Source organism: Triticum urartu, chromosome 6 (genome assembly GCF_003073215.2).
Source record: "Triticum urartu cultivar G1812 chromosome 6, Tu2.1, whole genome shotgun sequence".
NCBI lineage: Eukaryota > Viridiplantae > Streptophyta > Magnoliopsida > Poales > Poaceae > Triticum > Triticum urartu.
In genome coordinates, this window is record NC_053027.1 from 218,821,091 (window position 1) to 218,836,645 (window position 15,555).

Here is a 15,555-nt window from a genome sequence, read left to right on the forward strand (position 1 = left end):
CGTTGTGGCATCCCTTCACGCATAGAGTTTTCGGGGGAAGAGGACCAAGGCTAGTATAAGTATAGGTTAGTCTCCACCGTAGAGAGGGATCAGATCGAGTCCTGGTCGAACCCTGAGCCCTCACGGTGCAGTTCATCCTTGTACTAGTTCATACTCATCCTCTCCGTGAGGCAATCCACCATAAAGCAGGAGTAGGGTCTTACACCGTAAGGTAGCATGAACCTAGGTAAATCATCGTGTTCCTTCCTCCTTCCCATTTCCTCGAGCATGTCGAAGCAAGGCCGCGAGGCAGCAAGCAACGCATTGTAGCCTAGCGAAGTTCTCCGCGCACAATCCAGAGTTCAAACCTTTCCTTGGGTCCCCGGAGGCCCGATTCCGACATTCATCCATTCGTCCTATGAAACCTCAACCAAGTGGGGGTCTAATGATGGGCACATTCGGACCATGGGCACATTCAGATGCACACTCCATGGCATCCACTCGAATACAACCTATCCACTCAGATGTCTTCCCACCAGTCGGCCTCACCAACACCACTCGGAGCGACGTGGGAGCTGCAATGGTCGAAAACATTGGGCTTCAAGTGTAGTTATAGCGGTAGTTTCCAGTAACGCCTATAGTTACTCCCCCTCTTATAACGTAGCAGTAATGAGGGCGGGCGCACTAACCCCTCTCTGGCGCCATGACAAGGGTTCACTGTAACGCCCTCGATGCGGCTATATCTCCCACGTGTCGAAGCACGACTTAGAGGCATAATCGCATTGAAAGCAATGTCGCAAGTGAGGTAATCTTCGCAAACAACCCATGTAATACAATAGGGGAAAAGATACATAGTTGTCTTACAATCGCCACTTCACACAATACATGAATAAAGAATTACAACATCCAAATACAATCAACGTCCGACTACGGAACCAAAATAAAAGAAGAACCCCAAATGCGACAAGGTCCCCGGTCGACCCCAACTGGGCTCCACTACTGATCAACTAGAACGAAATGACACAAAGGACAAGATCTTCATCGAGCTCCTCTTGAGCTTGGTTGCGTCACCTGGAATGGCATCATCGGCACCTGCAAGCTGGTTTTGGAAGTATCTATGAGCCACAGGGACTCAGTAATCTCACACCCTCGCGATCAAGACTATTTAAGCTTATGGGTAAGGTAAAGGTATGAGGTGGAGCAGCAGCAAGCGACTAGCACATATGGTGGCTAACATACGCAAATAAGAGCGAGAAGAGAAGGCAAAGCACGGTCGTGAAAGTATGATCAAGAAGTGATCCTAAAACAACCTACATCAAGCATAACTCCAACACCGTGTTCACTTCCCGGACTCCGCCGGAAAGAGACCATCACGGTTACACACGCGGTTGATGTATTTAATTAAGGTCAACTTCAGGTTTTCTACAACCGGACGTTAACAAATTCCCATCTGCCCATAACCGCGGGCACGGCTTTCGAAAGTTCAAATCCCTGCAGGGGTGTCCCAACTTAGCCCATCACAAGCTCTCACGGTCAACGAAGGAATAGACCTCCTCCCGAGACATTCCGATCAGACTCGGTATCCCGGTTCTACAAGACATCCTCGACAATGGTAAAACAAGTCCAGCAAGACCGCCCGATGCGCCGACATCCTGATGGGAGCTGCACATATCTCGTTCTCAGGGCAACACCGGATAAGCAATCCGTACAACTAAAACCAGCCCTCGAGTTTCCCCGAGGTGGCACTGCAAGGGGCTCTAGTTTGGACCAACACTTAGACAAGCACTGGCCCGGGGGGTTAAAATAAAGATGACCCTTGGGCTGGCCTAACCCAAGGGAAAAAGAGGCTAGGTGGCAAATGGTAAAACCAATGTTGGGCCTTGCTGGAGGAGTTTTATCCAAAGCGAACTGTCAAGGGGTTCCCATTATAACCCAACCGCGTAAGGAACGCAAAATCTGGGAACATAACACCGATATGACGGAAACTAGGGCGGCAAGAGTGGAACAAAACACCAGGCATAAGGCCGAGCCTTCCACCCTTTACCAAGTATATAGATGCATTAATTAAATAAGATATATAGTGATATCCCAACAAGTAAACATGTTCCAACAAGGAACAACATCTCCATGTTCCAACAAGGAACAAACTTCAATCTTCACCTGCAACTAACAACGCTATAAGAGGGGCTGAGCAAAGCGGTAACATAGCCAATCAATGGTTTGCTAGGACAAGGTGGGTTAGAGGCTTGGTTCAACAATATGGGAGGCATGATAAGCAAGTGGTCGGTATCGCAGCATAGGCATAGCAAAAGAGCGAGCATCTACCAAGCAAAGATAGAAGTGATTTCGAGGGTATGATCATCTTGCCTGAAATCCCGCAAGGAAGAAGAACGAGTCCATGAAGAAGACAAACGGACGTAGACGAACGGTTCCTCACAATCACGACGTTATCGGAACCAACCCGAAGAAGCAAACAACATAGTAAAACATCCACCACAATAAACATGACATGATGCACAACCAACTATGATGCATGTCCGGTTTAATGAAGCATGGCATGGCAAAATGCACAAACAATCCTACAAATTAAGTGGAGCTCATTATGCAACGGAGTTGCATATTGAAGAAAACACCACATGACTTATTTAGTTCTCTCTCGTTTAGGTAACCAACAAGATTAAATGTTGTTAACATGGCAAGAGGTGAAGCACAACAAAACTACCTATCTAGGCAAGTTTAAATGAGGCCGGAAACAACAAAACAACAAGTCCGGAAACTCCTCATGTGCACATTTTAGGTTTGGTACTGTTCTGCCCTAAACACAATTTTAGAGTTGTTAAACATGCAAAGTGATGCCACCATGTTAAACTAGGCATTTTTCCACCCCATTTACATATAAAGTTTATTCGAAACCGAGCTACGGTTATTTAGTTATGATTTAAAACATTTTAGCATGTCATAGGAGCAAATCTAACCAAACAACATTTTAAACATCTTAAACATAGATGAAAGTGACATAATATGAAACTACACACAATTCTAAGCAACTTTCACGTTAAGTTTGTTTTAATCCGATGCACAGTTTGTGAGATATGATATGCATGATGTATGAGTGCTTTTCTGCAAAACGGGCGTTCTCTGGAATAAGCTAAAACATACTGCGGAAAAAAAACACAACTCGGGCCGAAACTGGCCCGAACTGGGCTGCACAGGAGCAAACAAAGGATGGGCTTCCTCACATCGGGCTCCAGGAAGCCGAGCCTTGGCGCTGGGCCACGCACGCCCTGCTGGAACTGGGCTTCGCACGAGGCAGAGGAGGGGGTCAACGCAGACGGGAGACTTGTCGCTGTTCGTCGTCGTTTCCAAACGCAGAAGCAGAGGCCGGCGACGAGGATTGGGGAGGACCGACCACGGCGATGAGCTGGAGGGTGCGGCCTGCGGGGTCCAGCTGGAGGCTCTCGTCGTTGACGAGGAGCTCGAGGAGGAGAGGAGCGGTCGAGGTGGCGACGAGGGCGGGTTGCAGGCGGCTCCGACGCGGGACTTGGGGCGAGGCGAACATCGAGCGGATCCGGCGGGTGGCGCTGCTCGAAGGACACCAGACGAAGCAGGACGGTGGCGGTGGCGCCATGGAGCTTGGGCGAACTCCTTTTCATTCCTGGGAAGGAGAGAGAGAGAGAACCACCGTGAGAGAGAGAGAGAGGGAAAACAGGAGGAGAGGACCGGGATGAGGTCAGTCCTGGTCATGGCCGCCGGCGGCAGGGTCGCCGGAGGGCGCGGCCTGCAAGGTCGGCGAGGCTCGGGCGTGAGGGCTCCTCCCCCGATCCTGCGGCTGGTTGGATCGAAGGAAGGAGGAGGCTGGTGGGGAGAGATCGAGAGGAATGGCTGCGGGTGGATCTGGAGGCTGGCTCGCGATTGGGGGCGCGCGGAAAAAGAGGAGGAGACCAGGTGGCTGGCGGCGACGGTTGGACAGGGGAGGATCCCTAGGAAATAGGGTTTTTGTCCAGATTTAGACTAGGGACTATATATAAGGAAAGAGGGAGAGTTTAGGGGCTAATCCGTCCCTCCAATTAAAATCGAGCGGTCGAGAAAAATACACAAGGAAGTCCCATTAACAAAACGGAGACGTTTCATAGATGTTTGGGGATGATCTGGACACAACGGTGACGACTGACCGGCTCGAGTCCGGGACAGCTTTCGGACGCGCGCGCGAGGAGGTCCGGTGCACTATGCAAAGAGGGGTAGGCATGGGCCTAGGTGGACTGTGGAGAGCGGGTTGGTCTGAGACGAGAGGGGAGAGATGCAGCCCGGCACGATTTCCGGAGACCGAAAACGTCCGACGATAAAACCGGGTATACTGCCGCTATAGTTATCCGTTGGGGCATCAAACGGACTCCGAACGCGATGAAACTTGGCAGGCAGCCGACTGACAACAAAATAACACCGCACGCCAACTTTCATCCCATTCCGAGAATATTTTCCGGTCACTTATAAAATAATATTTCGGACGTGCCGCGGGCGCGTGCAAGTGTGTCTGGGCTCAGAACGGACAACGGAAGGAACTGGGAGACTGGGACAGATGCAAGTTTCATAAACGTGATGATGCAATGCACATGATGACATGAAAAGATGCAACACGCAAGCAAATGACATGGCAACGACGGCGAATAACTGGAGGACACCTGGCTCAACGGTCTCGGGGCGTTACATTCACAACCTATTGTAATCAGATGCCTCCAAAGAAAACAAAACTTCGGAGCTCAAGACGTAGGGTTGTTAGAGCAACTCCAACAGGCTGACCCAAACGAATGAAGATTTCATCCGCTTTTTACCCGTTTGGGTCGGCCGCCCGCCCGGCGTCCGCCCTCTTTTAGATTTGAGTCGGCAGCGCGCCCAAGCGCCGACCCATATGTGCCGGCGTAGCCGGCTGGCCTCCCAATATTACATTGATTTGCATTCAAGCATGTTGTCAAATAAGATAGTTTACCAAATAAAATATTATAATTTTACAAGCCGGATACAAATAAAAATGCTTCACATAGTTTTGCAAACGAATAAAAGAAGATACACCTATTGGTTGCCAACATGAGCCCACATATGCTCAACCAAATCATTTTGCAGCTGCACGTGAGTTTTCCAATCACGCATGTCTTCATGAAATTGGGTGAACTGTTCAAATGTTGCCGCTACTCCATGCTCAGGCACAACATTCTCACCCTGAAATTGAAACCCTTGATCGTACAGACGTTCCGGGTGCTTGTCTTCTACGATCATATTGTGCATGATCACACAAGCAGTCATCACCTTCCACAGTTTCCGTGTGCTCCAGGTATTAGCAGGATACCGAATGATACCCCACCGAGATTGCAAAACACCAAAGGCACGCTTGACATCCTTCCTAGCACTCTCTTGCTCTTGGGCAAATCTTTTCCTCTTCTCTCCGACGGGTTGGGTATTGTCTTGACAATAGTGGTCCACTGAGGATAGATACCGTCACCCAGGTAGTATCCTTTGTCATAGTTGTGGCCGTTGACAGTAAAGTTTGCCGGTGGGCTGTTGCCTTCGGCAAGCCTAGCAAACACCAGCGAGCGTTGGAGCACGTTGATATCATTGTGTGATCCAGCCATGCCAAAGAAAGAGTGCCAGATATAGAGATATTGAGACGCCACAACCTTTAATATGACAGTGCAAGCCCTGACATGTCCCTTATACTGCCCTTGCCAAGCAGAAGGACAGTTCTTTCACTCCCAATACATGCAGTCTATGCTGCCAAGCATCCCTGGGAAGCCCCTTCTGGCATTCATCGCCAACAAACGGGCTGTATCTTCAACTGTCGGCTCTCTCAAGTACTCGGGGCCAAACACAATAATAACAGCCTTGCAGAACTTATATAGGGACTCTAGGCATGTAGACTCACTCATACGGACGTACTCGTCAATGAGATCACGGGGCACTCCGTATGCAAGCATTCGGATGGCGGTGGTGCATTTCTGATAAGAGGAGAAACCGATCTTGCCGACGGCATCCTCTTTGCACTTGAAATAGTCATCATAGCGGACCACCCCCTCTCTAACACGGTTGAAAAGATGCCTACTCATACGGTAACAGCGGCGGAATTTTTGATATTTGAACAACGGGTTTGTTGTATCAAAGTAGTCCTTCCAAAAAAGAAAATGCCCGCTCTCTCGGTTGCGATTCAACGCCTGAAGGTGGCCCAGAATGGAGCCACGGAACAACGGCTGCTGGCTGTTGAGGTGGTGATGGACCAACACGGCAGCCAATATCTCCTCCTCCTCGTCGGACGACGAATGTCGGAGTCGCAAAGGAAATTGTGGAAAAAGAACTCGTCGCCGGAGTCCATTTTCATACCTTGGCAAACTGTCGAACAGCTTGCGGGCGTCGAAGAAGAAGACGGACGGCGAGGGGAATCGCGGCGTGCACGGACCAGCTAGCTGCGCTGCCGGCATCCGACGAGCGAGCCGGTGAGGATCTGGCCGGGGTAGCGAGGCGGCCTCTTGGTCGCGGGCGGCTGTGCGGTGGGGGGAGCGGCGGTGGGAAGCAGTTTGCTCCCCGACGGCAAGACGGGGATGGCGGGCGACGAGGGGAGTGAGCGGCGTTGCCGGGCGGATGTGGAGGCGGCGGTATCAGCTGGCAGAGTCGCCGGCAAAAAAGGGCGGCGACGTCGGCGACGAAGGAGGCGGGCAAGGGTTGTTGTTGGCTGGAGGGTGAGGAGAGATGCCAATGTGCCACCGACCAGTGGCTCGGGGAGGAAAAAGACGAGTGCGCACGTCCGGCTTGTGTCCGCGCCGACGCAAATCCGGCTCAAAAATGAGCCGGGAATGGGTCGTCAGCGGACATGTGTCCGTTTGGATTGGCGTGTTGGGCCGGTTTTTCTGTCTACGCCAACCTAGATGAACAGCGATAGACGAAATGAGTCGCTCCATTAAAGTTGCTCTTATATCAAAGCGGTCTCAACTCGTAAATCCAAGTGTCCATCTGTATAGCAGGTTCCGCCCCCTGTTTGTACCCTTGCTATCACGGTCAGATTCGTTGCCTCGACGGGTAATCGGATACTCGCCACGACTGCCCCCGGAGCACAGGCTGAGGGCAGCAAGCCTCGCCCGCCCGCGCTTCCGGAAATCGGCAGGCAGACGATCTCCGGTCGGCCACCACGATGCTCACGTTTCCTTGGGCACCCAACAACCGCCCCCAGCACTCAACCGGGGTCGCCGTTCCACGTCAGCGCCTCGTCCTCATCTCATCCCAATTCCCAACCACACCAACCCCCCACGTGCTGCTGCTGCTGCACACCGGCCGCACCCGGTAACCCAAAACCACCTCTCACATCACTCACCCACCCACCCACCATCACGCACCGCGGGTCCCTCGGGCCAAATGGTCCCTCGGGCGAAATGGTCCCACTCGACATGGACAAAAGGTCACAGGTTTATCGCGCGCGTCCCCGTCGGCGCCCAGGCTCCGCTTCGCTATAAGTACGCGCCCCTCCCGCTACTGCTCTTTTTTTCCCCATTTACCTCCGCGGAACCCCCCTCGCCTCGAGATTCGCGCGGCCGTGTCTGCCTCTGGGTCCGCGCTTCCGTTGTCTAGCGTCCTGAGCTAGATCTCTCAGCTCGCTCTTTGCCGGCGCTTTGGGCTTAGATCTGGCTGGGGCGAGTAGGCGGAGGCCGACCGCGGATTCGTGACGAGGGAGGGGAGCCATGGAGCTGGGGGCGGCCGGGATGCGGCGGTCGGCGTCGCACAACTCGCTGTCCGGGTCCGATGACTTCGACCTCACACACCTGCTCAACAAGCCGCGGATCAACGTCGAGCGCCAGCGCTCCTTCGATGACCGTTCGCTCAGCGACGTCTCCTACTCCGGTGGCCACGCCAGAGGAGGCGGAGGCTTCGACGGCATGTACTCCCCCGGCGGCGGTCTACGCTCTCTGGTCGGCACGCCGGCCTCCTCGGCGCTCCACTCTTTCGAGCCCCACCCCATAGTGGGCGACGCCTGGGAGGCCCTCCGCCGCTCCCTCGTCTTTTTCCGCGGCCAGCCGCTTGGTACCATCGCCGCTTTCGACCATGCATCCGAGGAAGTCCTAAACTATGATCAGGTACAAGCAATGTATTTTTTTTTCTTTCTCAATGTTATAATGAATCGAAATTTCAAATCAGAATTAAATTTATGAAAGAGTAGCATGTTATCGACATATGCTTATCTGACTTAGGGGGGGTTTCGCTGCAGGTGTTTGTGAGAGATTTCGTGCCCAGCGCCATGGCGTTTCTGATGAATGGTGAGCCGGAGATTGTCAAGAACTTCCTGCTCAAGACCGTTTTGCTGCAGGGTTGGGAGAAGAAGGTTGATCGGTTTAAGCTTGGCGAGGGGGCCATGCCTGCAAGCTTTAAAGTGCTTCATGACGATAAGAAGGGTATTGATACCCTGCACGCGGATTTTGGTGAGAGCGCAATTGGGCGGGTTGCTCCAGTGGATTCGGGCTTCTGGTGGATCATACTATTGCGGGCCTACACAAAGTCCACCGGGGATTTGACTCTGGCAGAGAGGCCGGAATGCCAGAAGGCGATGAGGCTCATTCTGAGCCTGTGCTTGTCTGAGGGATTTGATACCTTCCCGACATTGTTATGCGCTGATGGTTGCTGCATGATAGATCGTAGGATGGTAAGTTATGGACTGGCACTTCCAATATGTTCAAGTCTAATAAGAGTACATTTCACAGGACTGCAAATTTCCTATTCTATTAATCAATGAATTACCACATCTGTGACTACTGACATACATACCATTCTTTTGGGCTAAAATTTCATAGAATTACCGATGTGTGGATATTTCTTTGAACTTTCAAAATTAGGAAACAATTGATTGTACTTTGCTGAAACAAGGGTGATTAGTGAAAGTTCTATCAAATTTACGCAATCATTTAACAACTGAATATGAGATAGGAATTCAACAAGTTTCTTGTCATATAGACAAATACATGTCTTTTCATCAAGTCCCAGAGAAGCTCAAACAATGAAACAAGTCTCATGTCTGTTTCAGCAAATGTCAGTACTTCCATAATTTTTTATATAATTGAAGATCTATCAAACAAATTGTAGCACTGTGGTATCTTAGCCCAAGGTAATGGTAGGTCGGTATAATTGTCGAATTGGCCATAGAAGTCTTATAAGTAAGAAAAAAATAGTGCTAGTTCTGTAAAATTTATTCATATAAATTTATACACCTAATATTATGGAACGGAGGGAGTATTATCCTAATTAAAGATCAAATATCATGGTCGAAGTCATCTAGGTCTGAAACGAACGCTAAATCTTTTCGAGATATATCTCCAAAACAATATATTTCAGTTTGACATTTACTGCTGTAACGTTGTCATCTTTAGTTTGTGAGGTTTTAATGGTTTGTTTGCTTTTGTTGTTCTCTGTTCAAGTACATAATATATGACGAACAATGTGCTCATAGCTTTGTTGCGGTTTCACTTATTGTGTATCTTCATATAAATAAATGTGGTGCCCCCTTTTCATACTTATTGGACTTGCAAATTTCATTTCCTTTTGTTCTGGTGAGTTCATGGCGATTTGGACTTGTATGCCTTTGGTCATTTTTCTCCATCAAAAATATCTAATTGTTTTAGTTTGATGATGTGCTGATTTTCATACCACGACGGTGCTTCCAAATTTTCATGTCTGAGATACTAGAGTGCAATATCCTTGGCCCATCCGAATGCCCGTGTTTTGTTTGACGAGGTCCAGTTAGATACACAAATCATACTATATCCACGATGCTGCAACACTCGATATGCCCTCATCGATACGGGCTTCCCAAGCCCACTACCTCCTTTAGTTGGTCCACCTGAACCTGTTGTTACATCTGCATGTGAGCAACCTTGCACTATCATTGAATTCGGCAACATTTCCCCTTCTGTGATATGTTTTTCTGAAGGAGGATATCCCCCAACCTCTGCATCATGTTGTGCACACGGCTACCCTTCTGTGATGTGTAAATTCACAAGTATTCCTTTCATTCTGTAGAACTGCAGATTAGGAATATGACTAATATTAAAACATTAATTTATTTGTTAGCAATAACCATTTCTTGGATGATGCATGTTGCTCATTTTTGCGTATGCATGTGCCCTATATGAGCTATGAATTCTTTTTAATTAAGTGAAATACCCTCTATGAGCTATGAATTCTCTTTAATTAAGGGAATGCTATCATGGTCTCTGTTTGTGCTTCTTTTCCCCATTCTCACTCCAATCTTTTTTTGTAGGGTGTGTATGGCTACCCCATTGAAATTCAATCCCTTTTCTTCATGGCACTAAGGTGTGCTCTTCTAATGCTTAAACATGACGCTGAAGGGAAAGATTTTGTGGAGCGGATTGCAACTCGTCTTCATGCTTTAAGTTATCACATGCGGAGTTATTTTTGGCTAGATTTCCAGCAGCTAAATGATATTTATCGTTACAAGACGGAAGAATATTCTCATACAGCTGTCAACAAATTTAATGTTATTCCAGATTCTATTCCGGACTGGCTATTTGATTTCATGCCTTGCGAGGGTGGTTTTTTTGTTGGTAATGTCAGTCCTGCAAGGATGGACTTCCGTTGGTTTGCACTTGGAAACATGATTGCCATAGTATCATCTCTTGCTACACCTGAGCAATCCATGGCCATAATGGATCTCATTGAGGAGCGCTGGGAAGAGTTAATTGGTGAGATGCCTCTGAAGATATGCTATCCTGCTATTGAGAACCATGAATGGCGGATCGTGACAGGATGTGATCCAAAAAATACGAGATGGAGTTACCACAATGGAGGATCTTGGCCAGGTTATTGCACTTTGTGTTACTTGGATCTCTGTATGTAATATATGTGAAAATTATCGTGCTTTTGTTAAGTTCATGTATGAATTAGGCTTAGTTTGTGGTTGCTGAATCATGTTGTGTTCTTAATTTTTAATCCATTGTAGGAAATTAGCCACTAAAATAGGGAAAAGTGGATTGATCAAACGAGATTACCATAATCCACCATAATGCCTAGCACTGCCTTAGATTTTAAATTAAATTCAATGATAACTATCATAACTTTATTTTTTAGCATGAAGAGGAAGGTAAACTTATGCTAAGCATGTCAACAAGATGAACTGTGATTTACACCTTCCATATGTTTTTTAATGAGCCGCCTTTTCTGTTGATAAGAGAAAGATCTGCATGATCTCTCCTTTTGTGCTCCATTTTTTTGGTTTGTTTTAGTTTTCTCATATTTCTAGTAGATATCTGAAACATGACATTGAGTTAAGCTGCAACAACCATTGCATACGACTTCTTTTTTCATGCATCAAACATTCTTCCTGCAGTACTTCTCTGGCTGCTCACGGCAGCAAGCATCAAAACTGGACGGCCGCAAATTGCAAGAAGAGCAATTGACCTAGCTGAGAGGAGGCTGTTGAAGGATGGCTGGCCTGAGTATTACGATGGTAAGCTTGGAAAATATGTTGGCAAGCAGGCAAGGAAATTTCAGACTTGGTCCATTGCCGGGTATTTGGTCGCCAAGATGCTGCTGGAGGATCCTTCGCATCTTGGTATGATAGCCTTGGAAGAGGACAAGGCAATGAAGCCAGTTTTGAGAAGGTCCGCCTCATGGACAAACTGATATATCGACAAGAACTTTAGGGGAGCAACGTCTGGATTGAAAACACGAATTATTCGGGTAGCATTTCTCTGCTCATCCCTTGTTTTGACTTTCCCAACGGAAAGTTTTATTTTCTTCTGGATTCCTCGGCTGTACAATATCTCAGCTCATTTATTGAGTTGGAAAAGAAGCAATTGTGGAAATGAGTATTCTCTTTTCTTTTCTTTTCAATCCATCGTTGTAAGAAGATACTATTGATTCTTGCTTGGTCATTCCGTAGTAACGGGATCCTTGACTCAAAACTTTGTTGTTTGGGTTGACTATATAGACGAGTCTGCTGATCCAGCTTCCTATGATGAACATAAGTTTTTATCTAACGAATAAAAATTGCTCCATTCTGCTAGTGCATATCAGTTCCGTTCTTCCTGACTTCTCAAAGCGAGGCATAAATAGTGTGGGTGGCGTGCGAAATTGCATAGGAGCACTCGGCGACACAGCCCACTGCTATCATGCCCATCCAGTTGTCTCGGGATCAACACCCACTATATTTTTGTCTACTGTCTGCTTCCTATTGCCCACTGTTATCATGCCCATCCAGCTCTCTGTATTGTGTTCATTTATTGCTCTGTATCTTTGTCTACTGTCTGCTTCCTATGTATATTGGCCACTGTTACAACTCACTTGCCAGCTGATTCATTGCTTCATTTATGAGAAATGAGTTGTTTCTCTAGCACTATCGTTTTACCACACAGTACATTGTCAATACATATACGGAGTTAGTGTAATATATCAATTTTTACTTGTTCAGTGGTGAGGTAATATATTTAAAACCGTAGACAATTACTTTGGCTCTCTGATTCTTGTATGGGCAGTGACTTTCTTGCCCAATGCATCCGGATGAACAGCCGACAGGAGCTGCATTCCTATGCATGGGTTCCATGATCTAGACCTGTGTTCAAACCCTTGTCGTCCAAAACGCATGTATCAATGTCGTCCAAAACACATAGCCATTATATAAGCACAAATCCAAATACTCATTTCTAGGAAATTATGTAAATAAATCCAAGAGATTTTTCAACATATTTAATGTTTTTTTAGCTCAAGTGAAAAACTGAGAATGTCGTGCTAATAGTTCCATAAACTTACTCATAATAATCTCAGGATATTTTTAAAAATCTTGGGAATTATTCTCTTCTAAATATATGCTAATTTAATAATAAAAATTCCAAGAAAGGTATAATTAATCGCACAGTCAAATCTAATGTACGATGTCACACACACCAATGAAATTGCTATATATTTTTACGGTGCTTCTCCTGGTCATTGTTATTAAATGGATGTGTACCAAAGGCTTTGTCATTTAATGCTTAGTTGAAATTTGTGATATGTTGTCAGACACACTATCTTGAATTGAATGAGTATGGACAGCTTTTTACTGTTGGCATATACGCAAGCATGCAGTATTGCGACCTCACTATCAATTAAACGAAAACCTGCATCGATCCCCAAATGAACCATGAGTGGCTTTGATTCTAGAGGAGTGCGTCGCCATGTGCTCCTAGTTTGCGTCCGGGTGGCGTGTTACTTTCTACTCCCTCCATTCCTAAATGCAAGTCTTTCTGGAGATTCCACCAAGTAACTACATACAGAGCAAAATGAGTAAGTCTACACTCTAAAATACGTCTACATATATCTGTATGTTGCATTCCATTTGAAATGTCTAAAGAAACTTATATTTAGGAACGGAGGGAGTACGTAGTAAATTTTTAGAGTAAAATGCATCATAAGTCCTACAACTATGCGACGTCTGTCAATCTAGTCCTAAAACTTCAAAAGTGCAGATTTGGGTCCCAAATGTTTTGAAGGCGTACAACTCTGGTCCCAAATTCGCTGCAGCTGTGTTGACAGGTGGACGTGGCTGTTAGAAGGGAGAGTGGGATTTGGTGCGGAATATGATGGATGTATTATTGAGCCTCGAGGGCAAGTATATATTGAGTACAAGGCTTGAAGGGAAAGACGCCTCTTCTAGAGATAAGGTAGGAGATGGATTAGTAGATCGCAAATAAAATAAAGTGCAGCAAAGTATTTTTGGGTTTTTGGATTAATAAATCTGAAAATAGAAGCAAATAAAAATAGATCGCAAAGGCAAATATATGAGAAAGAAGACCCGGGGGCCGTAGGTTTCACTAGTGGTTTCTCTTGAGAAAAATAGCAAACAACGGGTAAACAAATTACTGTTGGGCAATTGATAGAATCTCAAATAATTATGACGATATCCAGATAATGATCATTATATAGGCATCACGTCCAAGATTAGTAGACTGACTCCTGCCTGCATCTAGTACTATTACTCCACACATCGACCGATATACAACATGCATCTAGTGTATTAAGTTCACAGAGAAACGGAGTAATGCAATAAGAACGATGACATGATGTAGACAAGATCTATCTATGTAGAGATAGACCCCATCGTTTTATCCTTAGTAGCAATGATACATACATGTCGTTTCCCTTTCTGTCACTGGGATCAAGCACCGTAAGTTCGAACCCATTACAAAACACATCTTCCCATTGCAAGATAAATAGATCAAGTTGGCCAAACAAAACCCAAATATCGGAGAAGAAATACGAGGCTATAAGCAATCATGCATATAAGAGATCAAAGAAACTCAAATAACTTTCATGGATATAAAAAGATAGATCTGACCATAAACTCAAAGTTCATCGGATCCCAACAAACACACTGCAAAAGAGTTACATCATATGGATCTCCAAGAGACCACTGTATTGAGAATCAAGAGAGAGAGATGAAGCCATCTAGCTACTAACTACGGACCCGAAGGTCTACAATGAACTACTCTGCATCATCGGAGAGGCACCAATGGAGGTGGTGAACCCCATCCGAGATGGTGTCTAGATTGAATCTGGTGGTTCTGGACTATGCGGCGGCTGGATGAATATTTTGTCGACTCCCCTAGGGTTCTAGGATTTTTGAGGGTATTTATAGAGTAAAGAGGCGGTCCGGGGGGCACCTGAGGTGGGCACAACCCACCAGAACACGCCTGGGCCTCTTGGCGCGCCCTGGTGGGTTGTGCCTCCCTCGGGGCACCCCCAGGCACAACCAGGGCCTGTTGTGTTCCTTTTGGCCCATAAAAATTCTTCGTAAAGTTTCGTGGCATTTGGACCCCGTCTGATATTGATTTTCTGCGATGTAAAAACACGGGGAAAAACAGGAACTGGCACTTGGTACTATGTCAATAGGTTAGTATCAAAAAATGATATAAAATGATTATAAAACATCCAAGATTGATAATATAACAACACGGAACAATCGAAAATTATAGATACGTTGTAGACGTATCAGCATCCCCAAGCTTAACTCCTACTCGTCCTCGAGTAGGTAAGTGATAAAAACAGAATTTTTGATGTGGAATGCTGCCTATCATGTCATATCATATTCTTTTCTTTATAGCATGTATAATTGGACTTTTAGTTGTTCAAATCAATAGTCTAGTTTTGACATGATAATTTAGATACTCAAGCATATCAACAAGCAACCATGTTTCTAAAAATATCAATGCTAAAATAAGTTATTCCTAGCCCATCATGCTCAAACATTGATCCATTCATGAAACACACTTGAATATTAGCTACACCAAATACTTAAGTACGATCATATTGCCTACTAGTTGGTGCTTTTATAAGAGAAGATGGGTACTCAAAAAGTAAAAATTACATAAAGTAAAAGAAATGCCCTTCGCAGAGGGAAGTAGGGATTTGTGGAGGTGCCAGAGCTTAATACGAAAAACTTAGAGATAAAAACATTTTGAGAGGTGTTTCCCATATACTTTCCATGCATAGATATATCATAAGCGGTTCCCAAATAGAAAATAAAGTTTATTCCTTTTTCCAACATACTTTCACTTTCCA

The 15,555-nt window shown here is 46.2% G+C and overlaps 1 protein-coding gene across 1 annotated transcript; it reads left to right on the forward strand.

Moving 5' to 3' along the window:
- The first annotated feature begins 7,493 nt into the window (after positions 1-7,493).
- Positions 7,494-11,945, forward strand: LOC125512552 (cytosolic invertase 1). Its single transcript, XM_048677649.1, has 4 exons — positions 7,494-8,087; positions 8,219-8,650; positions 10,262-10,820; positions 11,348-11,945. Exons 1-4 carry the CDS (start codon positions 7,695-7,697, stop codon positions 11,641-11,643), a joined length of 1,680 nt encoding a protein of 559 aa, XP_048533606.1. The 5' UTR covers positions 7,494-7,694; the 3' UTR covers positions 11,644-11,945.
- The last annotated feature ends 3,610 nt before the right edge of the window (positions 11,946-15,555 follow it).

What these genes read in the sequence shown, in the direction of transcription:
- LOC125512552 (XM_048677649.1), top strand. Translation starts at nt 7,695, where the DNA reads ATGGAGCTGGGGGCGGCCGGGATGCGGCGGTCGGCGTCGCACAACTCG. An exon ending in GCATGATAGATCGTAGGATG is followed by an intron (nt 8,651 to 10,261) that starts GTAAGTTATGGA and finishes CTTTTTTTGTAG; the next exon opens with GGTGTGTATGGCTACCCCAT. An exon ending in CAATGGAGGATCTTGGCCAG is followed by an intron (nt 10,821 to 11,347) that starts GTTATTGCACTT and finishes TTCTTCCTGCAG; the next exon opens with TACTTCTCTGGCTGCTCACG.